Here is an 18,496-nt window from a genome sequence, read left to right as displayed (position 1 = left end):
TATGACAATACGACTACGCCGCGTGACAGCGGGCACAACAAGCCAAATTTCTTATCGACGGGTCGACTCTCCGCCTTCCATTTGGTGCTGACACATCATGCACAGCCAATTGCCGGGCATATTTAATGGATAACTGGTCAAATAAGGTATGCCTTTTGGGACTGTGATTCGTGAGAGAAACAGTGGGCAAATCCACGTTTGTAGGAAAAACGAGATGCGGCTGCGCCCTCGGTGTTTTGAGGTTTATTCATGCAATTTTATTTTTCAATACTGGTAAACGTTAGGCGGTGGTGAAACAAATGGGTCGAGCACCAGCGCAGCTTTCTGCACAGGTTGTGTAACATCCGTGGAGTCAGGCTCTTCCAACCTGGTGCTAGTGGTTGGTATCCTGTATTGTACGCTTGTAGCTTTTGCACGAACGCTACGACCGCCTAGCAACGTCGAGCGTTCTCTCTGCGATAGTCGATCTTTGGCACGCGGCGTGCTGAAGAAATTCGCCAGTCGACATGTTGCCAACAAGGCCCAATCTCCGCCCAAACTGTATGCTGTCCTGGATGATTTTGGTCGTCACATTCTGTACTCTCGCTCACATTTTCAACTTCTTTGCGCCGGTGACGACGCCGGCGTCACAGACGGGACGGCCGCCAGTACAGTACAACAACCGCACGCTCTCTAAGCTGACCCAGTTGGCCGACAGTGCCAACAAGCACCTAAGGCCAGGAGGTGTTTCGGTTCCGATATCGCAATCCTAACAAGGACACGAGAGCTCGCCCAAAAGGCATCTTTGCTGAGATTCACGTACGAGATTTTCAACGAAATGGCTGAAATATCCCAAAAGGAAGTACCTCAAACTCGACGACGCCATGGTGTACGTCCATCCCGGTGCCTTTGAGCAGTTGCTGCAGCAGCAGAACACCACCGAGTGCTTCGTCCACTTCGGCAACATCGGTGGGGCTAACTGGCGAAGCAGCTTCATCCACCAGGAGATGGGCCTCTATAACAACCCGGCCATTAACCCCAAGAAACTCAAGTTCGGCTTCGATAAAGGTGGTCATCCGAAGTGCGGTTGGAAGATCGGCGGAATGCGCCGAGCTGGCTCTGCGGGCGGTTCCTCTTCCATCATGGCAACAAATCACTGGAGAAATATCTCTTCAGCGGGACGGTACCTGACCCAGGAGAGAGCTCGCTACAGCATCAACTTCCTGCTGATGGGATGTGAACATCATTGACCTCAAAGCCATGATGGAGACTGGACCAATTGGCAACGATGACGAGGCTTGGTTGACGGTCAAATACTCCAGGAAAGTCAAGAACCCAAACTGTGTCGTTGGACACGCCTTTGTCGTGCATTTCTCCTACTTTACCACTGAGGCTGCCATAAAAAACGAGACTTTCTGAAAAAGTTCGAGACCATCGCTTACGAGGACCTCGTTAAGTTTCTGCCACAAGAGTTCCAAACCATTCTTGCTTTCAACACAACAAAACAAGGCATAAACATTCGGCAAATCTGTTCTAACTTATTAATTTATTTGTGTTTCGAGTCATTACGTGTTATAGAAAGATTCCCTTTTTATTTGCTTGTTTTGTTTTGAAGAGTGGTGCAATTTTCGGGCCTTCGACTAAAGAAAAGACAGCATTGACAGAGACTCCACTTTGATTTGTCAAAGATTTATGTCGTGGCTGTCTTTGCTAGTGAGTCCAGGACTCCTTTTGATGGGGGGATACAATTCCCAAATTTGGTAATTGCGTCTCCCCCCCCTCAAAAAGTCTGGACTCACCACAGCCACGTCATTCAACACAGACTTATTGGTATCAGTGAAAATGTTGAATAAAAATCACTTTAAATGTTCTTGAGGAGAATTTGGAAACAGTAACTCTCATCCTTAAATAAAAGAGTCGTGAAGGAGTTGTCAAACATCCCAATGGGGGAGTTTCCACCTCTCTAATATCGGCAACGCAATGACAAATGTCACTGGAACTCAACATGGATAATTCCATGTTTCAATATATATGGAGAGTTTTGAACCATTCACGTAAACATTTCTTCTCAGAATTTCGTTTTTATCACTGCGTATGATGTCAGTGAAAAACTGTCGTGAGAGATCTGAAATTTAGCGGGAAACTGTATACGTCCACATTTTGACAAAAATTTGCGTCAAGGCCCTCACAATTAACACAAACTCCAATGAGATCCAGTGCAAGAGGAAATGAAATGGATGTGCGCACGTTCCGCTCCGACACTCGCTTTTCATAAACATGGAACTGAACTGAATTGATTACAGAAAAATATGAAAGGGCTGCGTTGCACCGTGATCAGAATATAGACAAAAACATATTATATAACTAGTGCTCTGAATTATGTAATTGTCGAGCTTTCGGTAACTGGGTACCTTCGTCAAGGCAAGCAGATTCAGTTTACTGAACCGATGTTATGTGAACATTAGTTCACAAGTTACAGCTTGCTTAAAGTTAAGTTGTTTAAGCTGCTTGCTTAAGCTGAAACTAACGCACGCCTGCGCGACATGCGTGCCTGTGTCACTACAGTCACCCATACGGCTGCAGTTAGTACATAACCCAAAGCGGATCTACTGTCTGTTACTTCGAATTCGACCTTGCGCCTTTTTAAATGGATGACCACTGTACCGTAAAAAGGACAGAAAAGACAAGAAACAAAAAACACAAGCAGACAACACTGAATCTGCTTGCCCTGGCGAAGGTACCCAGTTACCGAAATCTCGGCAATTACCAGTACATAAGTCAGAACACTGATTATATATTATATTTTTGATTTAATGCAAGATGCGTTTTTTGGGTAGCCAAATGAAAAAGTACAACCGAGGTCTATACATACATGTATGTTTGAAGGCTGATTTGTATTGTATAGTTTGGTCACTCGGTCAAGGAGAAACGACACACAAAGTGAAGATTTTTTTTTATTCGAAAGGGCGAGGTCGTGAATGTTCTGAGTCGTTTCTCAGACTTAAGCCACGTCCCTCCCCCACAACTGTTCATTGTGCCAGAAAAGCAAAACACTTTTAATAATTTTAGTAATACATGTAAATGCTTTGAACTGTGAAATGACTTCGATCCATTGTCCAGCGTTGGCTAATGGTGCAACTCTGCGACCGGGCACAATCTCGAAATGCCAAGAAATGAAGAACTCATCTCAAAAAGTGCGAGTCCCTCATAGGCCACTCCAAAGAGCAAAAACCATTCTAAAAAAAGTGTAGAAACCACTCTAAAAGAGTGAAGTTTCCACTCTTTTTAGTGTTATTACGAGGGACAACTCGAAAAAGCGATTTCCTTTATTACAGCTCTTCTTTTTGAGTGTTTCTTGCCACTATTTCGGAGTGGTTTCACTCATTTAGAGTCGTTTTCTTTCTTTTGGATTGGAGTTGTACGGGACTCTTTTTACCTTAAAAGAGTCAACAGTACTTTTCTCAGATCTGAAGCTTTTCATGGTGAAAGTGACATGAGCAATGGGTTATCGGGTACACCATGGAATCAATCTCTTTTGGGCGAGGTGTGGTTCTTAAAAGACGTTTCGGCCGGGGCACACTGGCCGGAACGTCGAGTTAAGACTCACCAGTTCTTTTAAGAACCACACTTTGCCTAAAAGAGATTGATTCCACGGTGTACCTGCAAAGCCATTTCTCACTTTTTTTTGCATTCACATGCACGATGCGTACATATCAAGCTACACCCAGGGATGTGTAGTCGGCACCTTCAGACAGAATGTCTAAAATCCGTGTACTTATTTAAACTGTTAATACGCGATTGTTATGAGAGGTGTGTGGAATGCAGCAGCCAGCGTGGGAACATGGAAACGGCCAGCGGACAGCGAAAATGAGCATATCAACACGGACCAGGCACAACCGCCGGCTGTTTAGCCCAGTGACCATTTCGATACGACAGATTTACTCAGAGTGCCGCATGTTTTGAGTTTGAACATTATTTTTCATCTTACAGGTGCTGGAGTTTCTAAAATTTTCCTTCAAATTTTGTGGAGGTTTTGACTTTGAAATGGGATCTAGAATGGTGTGATTAGATTACGGTTACGTCTTCTGTTATTTGAATTAGACAACGTCATGCTGCTTGAAGGAACTTGAAAACTGACAGAATATGATAAATGATCGGATTTCAGAGTAAGGTGTTCTATTTTCCTCGGCGTTTGGTGAGCTTTGGGAGTTTTTGATGACGTCACAAAATCCATTGGGAAAGTTATCGTTCACGCACTTAGCTTTACTCGTGCAGGGCCTATTTAACATGAATAGGTCCGGATTGGCGGTACTTTCATGATTACATGCAAATTTGGCAACTTTTTAATTTCTAGACGGCTCGAAACACTTGAGTGAGGAGCAGATGGGCAAGAGAGAGATGGGAGAGATGGGGGAGAGGGAGAGAGAGAGAGAGAGAGAGAGAGAGAGAGAGAGAGAGAGAGAGAGAGAGAGAGAGAGAGAGAGAGAGAGAGAGAGAGAGAGAGCGCCAGGAATCCCCAACCGGCGGCACGGATGCCGTTTATCGGATGTTACATGTATATCCATGATGGAAGCGATCAGACGCTGCGCTTGACGAGAAGGGTCTGCAGCCGCTGCCCGGTGTGACGACTAGCGATTGGCACAAACAAGTCGCGGAAATCGTGAATCAAGTTGGCGGGCCCACTTTCCTCTGTACGTTGTTAAAAAACAAAAAAACTAACAAATAGTTGTTGATTAAAAATAAAAACAGCAGTTGGCAATAGCGAACAGAATGAGACAACACAAATTGAAACAAAACAATGTCCTGCGTCGCCGCGTTGTCTTGAAATGTTCGCAAGTTGAAGTAGAGTTTGAAATTAGAAATTTTACTGAAAAATTGCTTGGGTTAAATTTCGCGAGGGTGAAAACTGCAACTACCCAATTGTTTCAACCCGATTTGGGTGATTGAAATGAAATTTGATCTAAGACGTTTTCTTGTTTTATTTGGTTGTGTGTGTTGCCAGTTTGTTTGGATGGGTGCGCATGCGTGGCATACATAGTGTGGACCTCTGCGCAAAAGAAGTCCACATAATGTAGGGTGCGATGGCGTAGCGTGGACTCGCACACGTTTCCCCCTTTCTGAAAAACAGTTTCAGAGGCATTTTGGGGTCAAGGTTATCCGTGGCAAAATGAAGAGGAACAGTCCAGGAAATCATCATAAAAAATCCAGCTCGAAGGAGTTTTCCTAGTTAGAGAAAAAAGGAGCATTATTCTCAAGTTTCCTTATCCACAGGAGAATAAAGCAATGTCCACACGTTGTATGTAAAACAAGTGTGTGGGTGGTTGGGTGTGTGTGTGTTTGATTCATTTCTATATAACTTGGTTTGATTTCCGCTCAGATTAGCGACTTTCCGTTCATTTTGGCTTAATTTATAATCAGTTGTCAATGATCTGGATAACCAAAGAACTTTCATTCGCTTACTTAACTTTGTGTTTGGTTTATTTGTTTTACTTCATCCAGTTTTGTTGAAATATATTCCCCACTAACCTGAGGGTTACCTAAACAATATAAAGCTTGCGTGATACGGAAACAAACGGCCCAATATCTGTTTGTTTTCGCTGCTCTCTCTTGCAAAGAGATGGGTTTTGGTGTCAAGTGGCGTAATCGTAACAGGGTGGGACGTGGGCTCAAGAAAGGACAATACCACTGTATCTTGTCACTTTGATTTGATAAATATGCAGAATTATGCTCACGAAATAAACAGTAAAACCGGCGGGCAGAACCAAGGCCTCATCGTTGAAATGGATGGCAAAAATATATAATATATATTTACGCACATAAAATTAACATCTTAAGCTGGTTAGCAAGACCATGGAGGAAGGACACAGAAGGAGCTGCAACTCTGGCACTTCAAAGCGTTCAATGATTGTCACCGCCGAGTCGGACGAAAAGTATAGTAAATATTCCAAAAACAATGCCCGATTACTGCCTGTATCTTAGCTGAACAGGCAGGATCAGTAATATCCTAGCAATACTTGTAATGTTTTGCTTACAATTAAATACAAATTATTTCTGTGACCAGTAAGTAGAGAGAAAAAAATCCCTAATATTAGACCCACTTTTGCCATCCCGAATACACTTTTTTTAAATTTCGATACACTGTTCCATTATCCATCCAAAGTTTGTAATTTTATTCTCCTTTCCGTTTTCAAAGACAAAATCTTGACCACTACTTGAAAGCCAGGTAAATAAGGAACAAAATGCGCTATTTCATCACAGGGAGTGATAATGAAATCTCCTAAAGTACACTTAGGCTATGTACAAATGCCGTAATAAAGATGATTCAAACAAAACACAAAAACTTGTAAACAACGGAGCTCTATATTCCCGAAAGAACTTCAGAAGAAAGCGTTCACTGAATTCGATGTTGTTATGAGATCATACCGAGCACCAACAAAGGCATGAATATTTAATTCCCTATACCTCAGAGCAAAAAGTTTCAAGGATGCAGATTACCATCGACAAATTCTGACGGTGATCACAGGGTAGGCCTACAAAGGGGTTTCGTGGTTGCTAAACAACCACGAAACCCCTTGCGCTCTGGCAATGGAAATGCAAAGCATGCCAGAAAGCGGTAATTGGCCAGATGTTACAGCCCGGGCTGTTAAAACTCCTTCTGTGTCCTTCCTCCGTGGCAAGACTTGGGCCATATTGATGAAGCAGGAATGTACATGTACAGTACATTTACCTACACAGTGGACACTGGAAATGAACAGGTAAACAAGCAAGCCAAATTAAGACTATATTGGTGGAACTGTGTGTATGGAAAAAAGGGAAAAATGGCCAGCCTGTAATCGAAATCATAAACTTTCAGGTGGTTCCCACTATCAGAATTTCATTGAAGGTCGTACAGTAAATCATCCACGTCCACAGTGTGAATACACCTGGTTCAGCAGAGTTGCGCCGAAACAATGACTCCCACCATATGGAATAGCCTCCCCCCCGTTACGTCACGTGACCTAAACAGATGTATGGATAATTTGGGCACTGAGGGGGTGTCATTTGCGGGGGGCCCTCAATAGAGGTTATGCTCGGCAGCCATCTTCCTGGTCAGTGCTTTACTCATGGGGGGATATACACAAAGGGTCTACTCATGTGCGTGACCAGTGGAGCAAAAACACTGACCGGGAAGACAGCTGCCCTGCAACCTCTGTAAGGTTGGGTAACAGTCGAAACACTAATCAAAGCGGACTATTACCACATTCTTTCCTTCTCATGACTTCGATTGTTTACTGTACCTGTCAATGAGCACTTTGGAGAACTGCACACCTCCTTAAGATCCTGAATGCTGCTCTCTTGGTCAGCCATGGACGCCAGACGAAGTTTAATTCAGACGACCTGTGACCGCGGGTTGCGAGTCTTCCACGGCATAAACAGCATCAACTTTGACTTCCACCTGGGTGAGGGCACATACCTGGATCTAACTTTCCGGAGTCCATCTTACCGTCCCGAATATAACAAACAATGCAAAGGTTTGCTTAAATGCCACTGTTAAGCAAAATGCCAAAGGCAAAACGAGAAGATTTACTGGTTTTAATATGAAAAGAAGGGTTGTTTTTTCGCGGCATCACTGGTTACCATGGCAAGCAAGCCAACTGCAAGCGGTTGTATTTGGCCCGATAAAATGGCCGCCGGTGGCTTCAGTCAGTACAAAGGCATTCGAACTGCAGATTGTGCATGGGGTTTATGGCCTATCAAAAGGAATCGAATACACTTCCACCCACGGTTATACATACACCCATCAAGGTATGGGACGGAGGGGGCAGCCCCCTACATCATGATGTCCAATCCCAATACACACTCTAGACTATTCTTACCTGACACATCGCCCCCCAATTCATGAGATTCTAGTCAAATAATGACCAACACAAATGTGTGTGTGTATGGTGGGGGTGCTCTCCGTCCAACATCTTGCTTCAAATGTAACATTGTGCCACTGTTTGGAATCCCCATCATCAAATCACTACAAATGTACATAGATTAGGCGTTAACGTGTCCTCCGAGGGAGAGGGATTTGTAGCACTTGGATATGCTCGAGTAAACCTTTTGTAGGTTCAATGTAATTAATTCAAGTAACAAAACATCCTTTGAGACACCACGGGGACGCCAGAAACGCATAACCTCTGTTAACAAGATGGAAGCCATCCAGGAGAAAGCGGCTGGATTTATCCAGACCATCTACCGACAAACGCAATATAAGTCGACTTACTAAGATAAGTTATCTCTGAACAAGTCGGATGGCACTCACACTAGCGCCGCAGTAATGATTGGTTTTGTAGTTCTCTTAATCTGATATCGCATGAGAGGTACTGTGCGAGGTTTGCAGTTTTGAATTCAAATTCCACAAAGATTCCACTTGTCAGAGATGTTATTTTGAAGGAAACACTTAAGTATCGTCCCAAAAGTTCTCTTGCCTTAAATTTTGAATTCATTTTTTGTAATTTTGTTTGAAAAGTAACAAAGTTTGCTGCAGTTTCGTCTCGTGTAGCCAGTTGGATCATAAGCCAATGTGGTTTTGATGGTGGTGTTGACTGAATTTCACGTGCAGCATAATGGTGATCAACGGAAGCGCAGAAAGGCCACGTAGTAATCTGGGGGAAAATATGATCGCTTCCCCGGTGGTCGAAGTGTTTCTTGCATAGCTATTGAAAATACCCAGATGTGATACTCTGACATTAAACATTAGCCATGACAGGCCGGAGGTCAAAAATTCAAAGACAATTGACACAGCTGATTCTTTCCAGCTGTACCAACTCTATACAGAGCCCGTGCAACCGTTTAACACGCACTCCAAATCGATATTCTGGTATTTGGCGAAAGTGTTCTGTCACACTGCCTGCGGTGGGCTTTGTGGCGGTGGTTGATCCGATGGAGCCCACAGAATTGTGTAGAACAGACTTCTGTACAGACGATGCAATGCCACAACTTGTTGACGGACGTCGACCCCCACTGGCTCCATAGGTAGGTTCACATTGTAAATAAAGTGTGACGTCATCGGTATAGGCCTATTCAATCCGACTTCACCCAAAGTTTGTTAAGTGTTATGTTCTTATTCAGCAGTTTGATTACTTTGTGACATTTTTAAACATTAAACAAGGGCAAAACAGGGAACAACAACAAAGAAAGCCAATGCTGGATTTTTGTTTTAACGTTCTGGCCATTTTTTATACCCAATGCTTTTCAAGAACTGCAAAGAAGGTCGAGTCCCCACTTCCTCCCAAATGGTGAGCCTGCAGAGGGCGGCTCGGAATGCATGCACGCGTGAACCTATGAAACAGTCTGAGCAAGGACAGATAGCGCGGTGAGACCTCAAACGTTTCTCTGTGGCCGAGGCTGAGATTTAGAGTTTACTCCGCTCTTTGGCGGGAGTTTCAAGTTAATTACTGCGTTCTTATGTTGAACACTGGACGAGAGACTTGAGTCACGACTGCTGTCGTGTCACGACTGTTACTGGCCATTTCGCGAAGACCACTGTTTTCACATTAACGCCAGGGATGTTAAACAAAAAATTTCAATGGTTTTATCCTATTTAGCGATACTCTGAAAACCTGGAAAATTATAAAATTATAAATATGCATAGCGCGCTATGTTTCATGGGATAGATCACAGGTATTATTTGGAGGCCCCCAAAAAATCGAACCAGAAGTGTTTCTTTGAAATGTGCACGGGGATGGGTGTGTGCGCTATCCGGTTCAGAAAGTGTGACGTCACTTCAGTTCAACGGTAATTGAATTTGAACGTGAATCTAATCAACATAAAACGTGGCGAGGTTTGGTGTTCACCACGCAATGCGTATTTTTCAGAGTGTTCGGTCAACTGGGCATTGCTCCAGGCTACTCGACGCCATCTGTACCTTACACGTGACCACTGCTCGGATATCCAGTTCGACTCGGAAACACGCAAGCTGGCGCGTTGAGTTCCGGTTCCATGGTTCTGTGTATACATGTAGCTCCGTGAGCATGCATTAGACATGGTTTAATAACGGGTTTTGCCCATACCTCGACGTGTATTTGTAATACTGATATCTCAGAGTTTGCCCGAGAACTTGCAAAAAAATAGCACGTTTACTTGGGTGGGACTCGAACCAACGACCTTCCACTTCAAAAGTCCAATTCATCAAGACAGGCCAGAAAGCAAACATGGCACAATACATGGAAGAAAATAAATGGTAGCCTAGGTATCCCCAACATTTGACAAAATGTCCGGCTGCATAGAAAGTGGAACTCAAGCGCAGACAGGGGCCATGCAGCCAGTCTTTGGAAGTGCTAAATCCAACATTCAGTGTTAAAACCCAATATTTCAACTGGTCCTTCAGTGTTCTAAGTTGTAAGTACTGGATTCAACACTTCAGTTTTTAGCCAATGCCCACGCAGGTTCAAACTCAGCCATGTTGCTCTTTGGGGGGAGCATGGGGGAGGGTCAGTTGAGGGAAAGAGTAGATTTTGTGCGTTAGTGAAAACAGTTGGGGGAAAAAGGGATAATCCTTTTGTCCTTGGCTGCATAGTTCATGGTTTCTCTCACCTGGCTTAGCTTCTCTGCTTGTGGAGATGGGCGATAAATGATTAATGATTCAGTTATAACACGGACTATGGTTCCAAGTCCAAATAACAAAACAAAAACGCGAAAGTGAATTCGTCCTTCCCCAACAACCTTGGATTCGGGTTGTGTTCTCTCTTTTGTGAGAATGTTATCTTGACATAAAAACGTGTTAATTACGCAGTGATGTTTGTTTGTTTATGTTTTACGAAATTACATTTATCCAATTAAATCGGAACATGACAAACCGTTGAAAAAGATGACGCCTTGCAGGCTTCACAATGGCTGATATACTTGTGCTTTTTAACTACAAAAATTACAATCTCGTTTAACCGGTAAAGCCTGGTTTCATATCGGGATGAAGCCACACACAAAGCATTGCCGATTGGTTTCGGACGATACGCAATCATATGGAAACACTTTTATCTTCACTAATGCAAACAGGGACGGTGACAATTGGCAAAGTTGAATTTGATTCAACTTTGCCGACTGCAGGTCGCCAGAGTAGGTTTTAAAAACAAGCACGCTTGGCATGATCAACGTACAATGATGTCTCGCTCTCTTACTACCACTCGTATTGCCAATATTCTCCATGTAAGTAACATATGACGCCCAAATCATCAACAAAATTGCTGTCCGTAAACAAAATATCAAACTAGAGTAACAGATCGACTTCAAGAGGCCGTACACCACCCTAAGAATGTATTTTTTTGCGAAAAGTTTCCGCGTTTCGGACGCCATTTTGTTTAATTTAGGGGTGGAATGACGTTACACACCGTCTCTTCCGTGACTGTTCACGTCTTTATATCTTGTCGGCGTTCGTTACGACCATTATAATGGAAAACTGGGCTTTAGGGGTTCCGTTGGAACTCTCTTGAGATTCCTTTGCTGCTGACCGTCTACGTGCCATGGTGTTTGCAATAGGAGCGCCGGTCGCCTCCCGGGCAGGTGAACTTGTGAGTGATCCAGTCCACATTCTGGCACTCCCGGCTGCAGTAGAAGACGTCTGGGCACCGGCCGCAGCTCAGCAGCGGCTGGCCGTCTGGCTGCTTGGTGTCTGCGCAGGCGTTGCAGAAACGGACCGAGAGCTTCGTCGGTGCCCGAAATGCCTGCAAGCATGAGGTGTCGAGCATTGTCAGCGTAAAACCGTGCACAGAACCCACCGATGATGATGCTCGAGTTCGGGATTGAAATCCCGCGTCCTTGCTTACAGGCCCTAAATGTTACGCCCTTAATACAATCATGGTAGTGTAATGGCATCTCACATATACTCTAACTGTGAAGGGATCCAAGGGTTAATAAGTAACAAATACCGCGTTTACAAAATTACATAGTTCTATAAAAGCGCGTGGTAAATGGATCTTTTTCTTAGAGCAATACATGTATTACAGGACCGTTAATAAAAATGTATGATTTATTTTTATCCCTATAAAAAATGTAGGAGTAAAATTTAGGCCAGCTAAACCAACCTGCGTTGCTGTAAGTTTCCTTTTGATTTTTATGTAGCGCCTGGGACGCAGTTCTCCAGGCTCTGCCTGGCTTTTTCCATCTTTGTTCAGTCGCTGTCCAGCTTCCATTTTTGGCCCACCAATTGCTTTTGTTTCCTGGAGAACATGGCGGATGATACCCAAGAGTGGTTGAATGACCGGCTGCATGCTACACTGATGCGACCCCGGTGCGTGATTGCAAGGTGGCAGCACGTCGCCGACGTCCTTCCCTTCGAAGAACTTCAGCAGGCAGTCCCGGAAGGTCTCCAGCAGCGCCTGGCTCTCTTTGATGCGCTTCAGCCCCCTCTTGGCCTCCAGGGCGTCCGAGACCAGCCGCTGGACCAGCTCCGGCTCGAAGGGACAGTCCGGGGCCGTGAATCGCCGCGAGTGCACAGTGCCCACTTGGATCGGGAGAAGGCACAACGCCTTCTCCACCACATCGTCGGCGATCTCCCAGGCCTCCATGCAGCTGGGGGGTTCTAGGTCAGAAGATTCATCTGATTTCTCAGCCAAATCGGACCCCTCATCGTCTGCCGGGCTGGAGGGTGGCACCTCTGTGTCCGAACAGCTATGATCGGTATCGCTTTCTCCATGAACATCGACATCCTGTATGGGAGATGACGAGTCAATCTTCAGGCCTTGCATGCAGTCCGACAATTGTTCGATCTCCGAGGAGGGCACCTTCTTTGCTTTAAGTGCTTTAGACTTTTTGCCGAATATCCTAGAGAAAAATCCGTGACCCTCACGGCGTTCCTTTTTGCCTGTGTCTACTGCCGACGGTTCACTCAGCAAGTCCTCATCGGAAACCTTGTTGTACACCACGGCCCAGGGAGCGACACTTTGTTGCGTTGCGGCCCTGGAGTCGGCTGTTTTTGACTTAGGATGGGCATCGCTGTTGGCCTGCGCCGCCACGCTAGAGTCTTGGACCTGTAAGCTTTTGAACATCTCCATGGTTGCGTCCCCCGCCACCGGCTTATGTTTTCGAGCAGTGTGCGGTGCTTGAGGAGGTTGCGTGAGAGCAAGCTGGGCCTGGAATGCCGCTGCACTCGCGGCGAACGCCGGGGGGTGCGGTTGGAATTCATGGACGGCTTTCAGTTTGGCCCGTCCCTTAGCAACAACAGGAGCTGCCGACTCTGAGGCGAACTCCTCTTGCTGTTTTTGTCCTTGCTGCTGATGCTGTTGATATTGCTGTTGACGTTCACGCTCCTTCTGCTTCTTCGGGGGATTTTGTTTTATTTTCTGCTGTCTCTGTTCTTGGTTCGGGTGAGTGTGCTTCAGCTCTCGCTGATGTTGCTGTTGCTGGGAAGATTGCTCCAGCAGCAGTTTCTTTTGTGATTCATCTTGCTCTAGCTTTTCTCGATCTGGACTTCTCATCTTGTCTTGTTTCTGATGGCCACACTGGCAGGACTTCTCTTTAGGACCCACGCTGGAGACCGTTCTGGATCTTTGCTTTCGAGGTACGGTCGACGTCTCCTTGTGATCAACCATCTTCTGAGATGCCTCGTTCCTAAATTCCTGAGGGCACTGGAAGGTTATCTGCGAGGAAATAACAGCAGCCCGGGGATCCTGTTCTGATTGGGGAGTTGGCGTGCCTGGTTTAGACGAAGTTGTGAGGAAGGGCTTCTTCTGATTTTGCATCCCGCTCTGAGTGGCCGTTTGTACAAATGCCGCCGATGGCTCTTGAGGGAGATTGCTTTTCTGACGGGGAAAACTGATACCCATCAGCGGTACAGGTTTTCCCTGTGTTCTGACAACATTTCGTGGGAAACTGTTTTGTGCCTTCGAATTTGAATTTTGCTTGGACCTGTACGTTGCCGCGAGCTCCACATTCACTGTTTTTTTCTTGGGAGCTTTCTCGCGCTCATGTGTCTGTTTGGGAGGATTCTGTTTGCTTTTGTTGTCTTTCTGGTCTTGATCTGCATTCGGCTGATTGTGTTGAGCCTGTTGCAACGTTGGCTGATTTTTCTTTTCCAACTTGGGATGTCCTAGCTGTTCCTGCCGTCCAGGCTTTAGTGTCTCCTGTTCTTGGAGTTTCTTGGACTGCTGCTGCTCTTTCAGCGCGATGACTTGGGGCTGTGGCTGTGTCACTTGATTTGTCGGCTGCTGCATTTGTTCTTGGCGCGGATGTCGGGGATGCTGTTGAGTCGGGTGTTGCTCGTCGTGCTCTGCATTCTTGGCAAGTTGCTGCTCCTGCAATACTCGGAGCCTCTGCTCTCTCTTCACTTGCTTCTTGGATTTCTTCGGCAGGTTGCCTTGGACTTGATTGACCCTTACCTGCTGTTGATTGCGCTGTTGCTGCTGCACCACTTGTGAATAATTCTGTTGCTGTTGAGGCTGAGATGGTGGATGTAGCTGAGATTGGTTTTTAGTATTGACCTGTTCTTGTTCGCAGTTGTGCTGCATCTGCTGTTGCTGCTGCAACGGTACTGGCTGGTTTTGCTCTTGTTGCGTTGGGCTGCTGTCTTGCTGTCGCTGCTGCAGGTTTTGTTTCTGACACTGTGTTTGTTTCGTTTCCTGATGTTGTGGCATTGGTTTCTGTTGTTCCGTCAACTCTTGTTTTTCCTGTGAATGCTGGTGCTGCGCTTCACCCTGCCTCTCGTGTTGCTGCAGCTTCGCTTGTTGTTTTACTTGCAGCTGCTCCTCGGGCTGCTCGAGTTGTGGTGCAGGTTGACGCGTTGCCTCTTTTTGCTGCTTCGATCGTAGCTTAGGCTGCTGCTGTGATGGCCTCTGCACTTCCTGGTCCTGCTGCGCAAGTCGCCGATGCTGCTTTTGTCGCTCAATTTCTTGCGCCGGTTGCGTGTGATGCTGCGGAGTAGTATTAATTTGTGGCAGTTCACAAGCAGGTGTTATTTGTTGCAGTTGTTGAACCTTCTCTTGCTGTTTCTGTAGCGTGGGCTGGTGTTGCTGTTGCCTGATAAGCGTCTTCTTGCACTGCTGAGGTACAAGCTGTTGAGAGTGCTGCTGGTCTTTCTGCGGTAGAGTTGTTTGTTGCAGCTGCTTTGGAAACTGATGGGTTTCCTGTTGTGCAGGCTGCTGCTTTGTTTGAGCCTGACTCTTTACGGACTGCTGATGAAGCTGCTTCAACTGCTGCTGTTGCGTAGACTGTTGTGGGCTCTTTTGAGATTGATGTTGTTGGGGCTGCTGCAAGTGCTGTCCTTGGTGAAGCTGTTGCAACTGCGACCCCTGCTGTTCTTCCTGTTGCTGTTGTTGCAGAGGCTCCAGTGACCGCTCCTGATGCAATTGCTGCCCCTGTCGAAGACAGTGCGCGTTCTTCTCACTTGTGCCGGACAAGGAGCCATCATGCTGAAGTTTGTTCAGTCTCTTCTCCAGCTCGATCGCATTCGCGTATGAAATCTGTAAATTCAAACAATAGAAGGAACTCCGTTTTACATTATCCACGACTTTGCAGGATTGCATAAGTCAGTGAACAATTGTTGGACGTCCATTTCCAAAACTCGAGTGTATTCGCAGTGGTGCACGATTTCACTGTTATGAAAAAGGAGACTTTAAGACACTGGTGGCAGCGGACATATCGGTCTTTTCACAGGATTGCGCGTTGGAACTATGCTCGCATGCTCAGAACTTCGGGCGCATGTTTAGAACTGGTAAAAAGAACCAGCTTATTTACCACCACCAAGTTTCTCTCAGTCTCCCATCGGAAAAAAAGAAACGACGAATGGAAGACGGAAAATCAGAGTCTCGTGTGACAATTTGCAGTCATCGTAGTGACAAGAAGTATGCAAATTTTGGGGGTATCAGACAGACGTCAAAAAGACGAAACTTCTTCACAGTTTTCTGTGCTGTCTCTCTTTTTGATAAAATAAAGTAATGGAATGCTTCACCGCGCAAACAAACGTTTGGACGGTTAGTATATCGCTTCACGTTACCTCATACCATTGCACAAATCTGAAACATTCATTGTGTTTTATGCAATACCTGAATAAAATTAATCCTCTATGTTAGGAAAATAAACAGTCCTCGCGTGTGTTAGCGTCCGCCATTTCACGAAACAAATTCGTGTCCGAAGCGCCGCCCACTGCTACAAGTAATAGGCCTACCGCGTAATGCTAGACCGGTTCCCGTCCCTGCATTATTTTCCTCTTTCTTGCTGGGAGTGAAATATATAAAATGGGGCGGGAACCAGTGAGTGAAATGAAGTTCTATTCTGCGGATACCGTAGAATAGAACAAATAGTTCAATGACGTGTGATAACAATCAACCTTGGGGGATTTATGCAGTTACTATATCTGTGTATAAAGCACTTCTCTTTCTTGATTTGCCGAAAGTGTGTCACGAGACGCTTGCTAGTTTAACTATTTTATATCACCACATCAACAAGACTATATACGCACAACCTCACTCAGAAAAAGAACTATATGTATACACGTAGCAACCAAAGAACTATACCCGTAGCAACGAAATCATGAAAGTAACCAGGCGTGTATTTCGGCTCATAGCCTAAACTTTTATCTGTCACTCTCGAACTCGATGAAACAGGCTACCAACTAGCTAAAAGAGAACGTCGATAGCTGAAATAAGGCGCGGTTATAGGGTTATTAATGTCAACGCATTCAGGGCACGTGGTGGGCCAGGAATTTTCTTTGGATAAGGAGAAAGTGCAATAATTCGGATTAAATTGCATTTCTGATTGCCTTTTTGCTAAAAAAGGTTGCCTTTTCAGAAAGTATGTTTATGGGCCTCCCGCTCTGCGCCAAAATAAGGTGTTCAATTGTTCATTGGCATTTTTTACAAATCATACGCGTAACCCTACAAAACTGTGTCTAATAAAGTACAATGATCTAACATCAATCTTATACTAGCAAGGGGTGGTGAAGAAATGCCAGCATGCTTTGGTAAAACTGTACAAACCTTGTTATTGAGTCCCGTCGAGAATATAGTGGCCGGTTTCTCGTTGAGACGGGGCTGTGCTTCAGCGGCATTTGGGATTTCATTGACCGGGCCGACGGTGCAGAATGCCGGGGTCAGGGAAGTTGGAGGCGAGACGAAACGCTCCGATTTGATCGAGTGCTCAGAATTCTGCCTGGAGGCCCTAGTCTGTGGCAATGTTAAAAAAAAAAAAAGAAACGCGGGATCTCCTCAGAAGACAGACTTCCCAAACCCATTTGTAACATCGAGGGCTTTTCTTCCGCCTTTATGCATGCCCACTGTTTCTTCTGCATTCAAGAGCCGTTTGAAAATGAAAAGCGTTTCACATTCCCGTGATCAATTTTGGTCCTATTTTGCATTCTGTTCCTGGACTGGACAAAAATGCATAATAATATGATACTCCCTCACTTTCAAGTGTAAAGTGCCTTTAAGTAGGCCTCAGTCTTTCTACTGACCCTGAGATTGTTAAAAAGAAAAGCTTCTTCGCGGAAAGGGCGGGACTAAGCAGCGTCTCTGCCTAGTGAGCGTGGTGGCACGCCCCGGGACATCTCAAAATTTATTCACCATAACGGCATTTGCATTAACAGGGCTCATTACCATTAGCACTCTATTCCTATAATTAACGAAACAAAGTCCACTTTCTCAAACTTATTAACATTTTGACCTTAAGAAATCATTACTCAATCCTGATACGCCTAGTTTAGGTAAATTTTGACAATATTTAAGCAAGAAAACTTAAATTTCTAACCCAAGTTTGGCAAAAGACTTAGTCGAATCACGCCATTTGGTTGTTCGTCTGGTTACCCGACTCGGGCATGTTGGTTCATTAAAAGAAATCTCCATTCAGGTCTAGGAACCAGACTACATTCGCTGATCTGTCGTTCAATGATCTTCGTACTTCGGGACAGTCACGTACGCTGCCGTTTTACACCAAAAGCCTAATTCTCTTTTCTTTCTGATATGAAAGAGGACATCACCAACAACTAGTTTAGATAAGTTATTTTGAAAAACTAGAACTCGTTCCCTTGTAATAGGAACAGGGTGCTAAAGGTAATGAACCCCACTTTATCTGCAAGACAAAATCTAGAAGTAGAAAAAAGTTCACGAGTTCTAAATCCTTCAATCCTGTCAGTAGACTTTGCAATGCATTCCCTGACAAAAGTTAAACACTTGAAAGCAAACTAAGGTGTTCTAGTCAAAGTAAGGATTGCTGATCGGGGTAACTGTGCCTTGTCTTTTTTTTTTAATTTACAAGAAGGAATTGACCCTGTACTTACCGGTTTGAAATCAGATTGGCTCTCGCGGCTCGATTTCTTCGATTGTCCCAATCCCATCACGGCATGAAATATTCTGCATTTACTTCGGAAAATTTGAACAAATGAGGATATTTCAGCGCAGGATGTCTCGCTGAATTCGACAACGACGGTTCGAGTCAGCACGGATAAGGCCACAGTACGGTAAAACCGAGTCTGCGCCGCGCCGAACACGTTTTGAAATGCGCACAGTTCGTCTGACACTCGCGTGCTGTGCGGGCGCGTCACGCGCGCACTCTTGTGACATTTTCCCTG

General features: G+C 45.1%; 1 protein-coding gene and 1 pseudogene across 1 annotated transcript; one reads left to right on the top strand and one right to left on the bottom strand.

Moving 5' to 3' along the window:
- Positions 1-506: 506 nt before the first annotated feature.
- On the top strand, positions 507-1,651 carry LOC147796817 (uncharacterized; annotated as a pseudogene).
- A 7,504-nt stretch (positions 1,652-9,155) lies between these two features.
- LOC110980829 (uncharacterized) lies at positions 9,156-18,403 on the bottom strand. The gene is made up of 4 exons (XM_022237834.2): positions 18,206-18,403; positions 16,911-17,096; positions 12,024-15,395; positions 9,156-11,663 (listed from the first exon to the last, which is right to left on the bottom strand). The coding sequence occupies exons 1-4, from the start codon at positions 18,260-18,262 to the stop codon at positions 11,454-11,456; spliced, it is 3,825 nt and encodes a 1,274-aa protein (XP_022093526.2). The 5' UTR covers positions 18,263-18,403; the 3' UTR covers positions 9,156-11,453.
- Between the last annotated feature and the right edge of the window lie 93 nt (positions 18,404-18,496).

Source organism: Acanthaster planci, linkage group LG14 (assembly GCF_054643075.1).
Source record: "Acanthaster planci isolate LZ-2023a linkage group LG14, COTS_SCS, whole genome shotgun sequence".
Taxonomy (NCBI): domain Eukaryota; kingdom Metazoa; phylum Echinodermata; class Asteroidea; order Valvatida; family Acanthasteridae; genus Acanthaster; species Acanthaster planci.
This window is presented reverse-complemented; position numbering and strand designations above follow the sequence as displayed.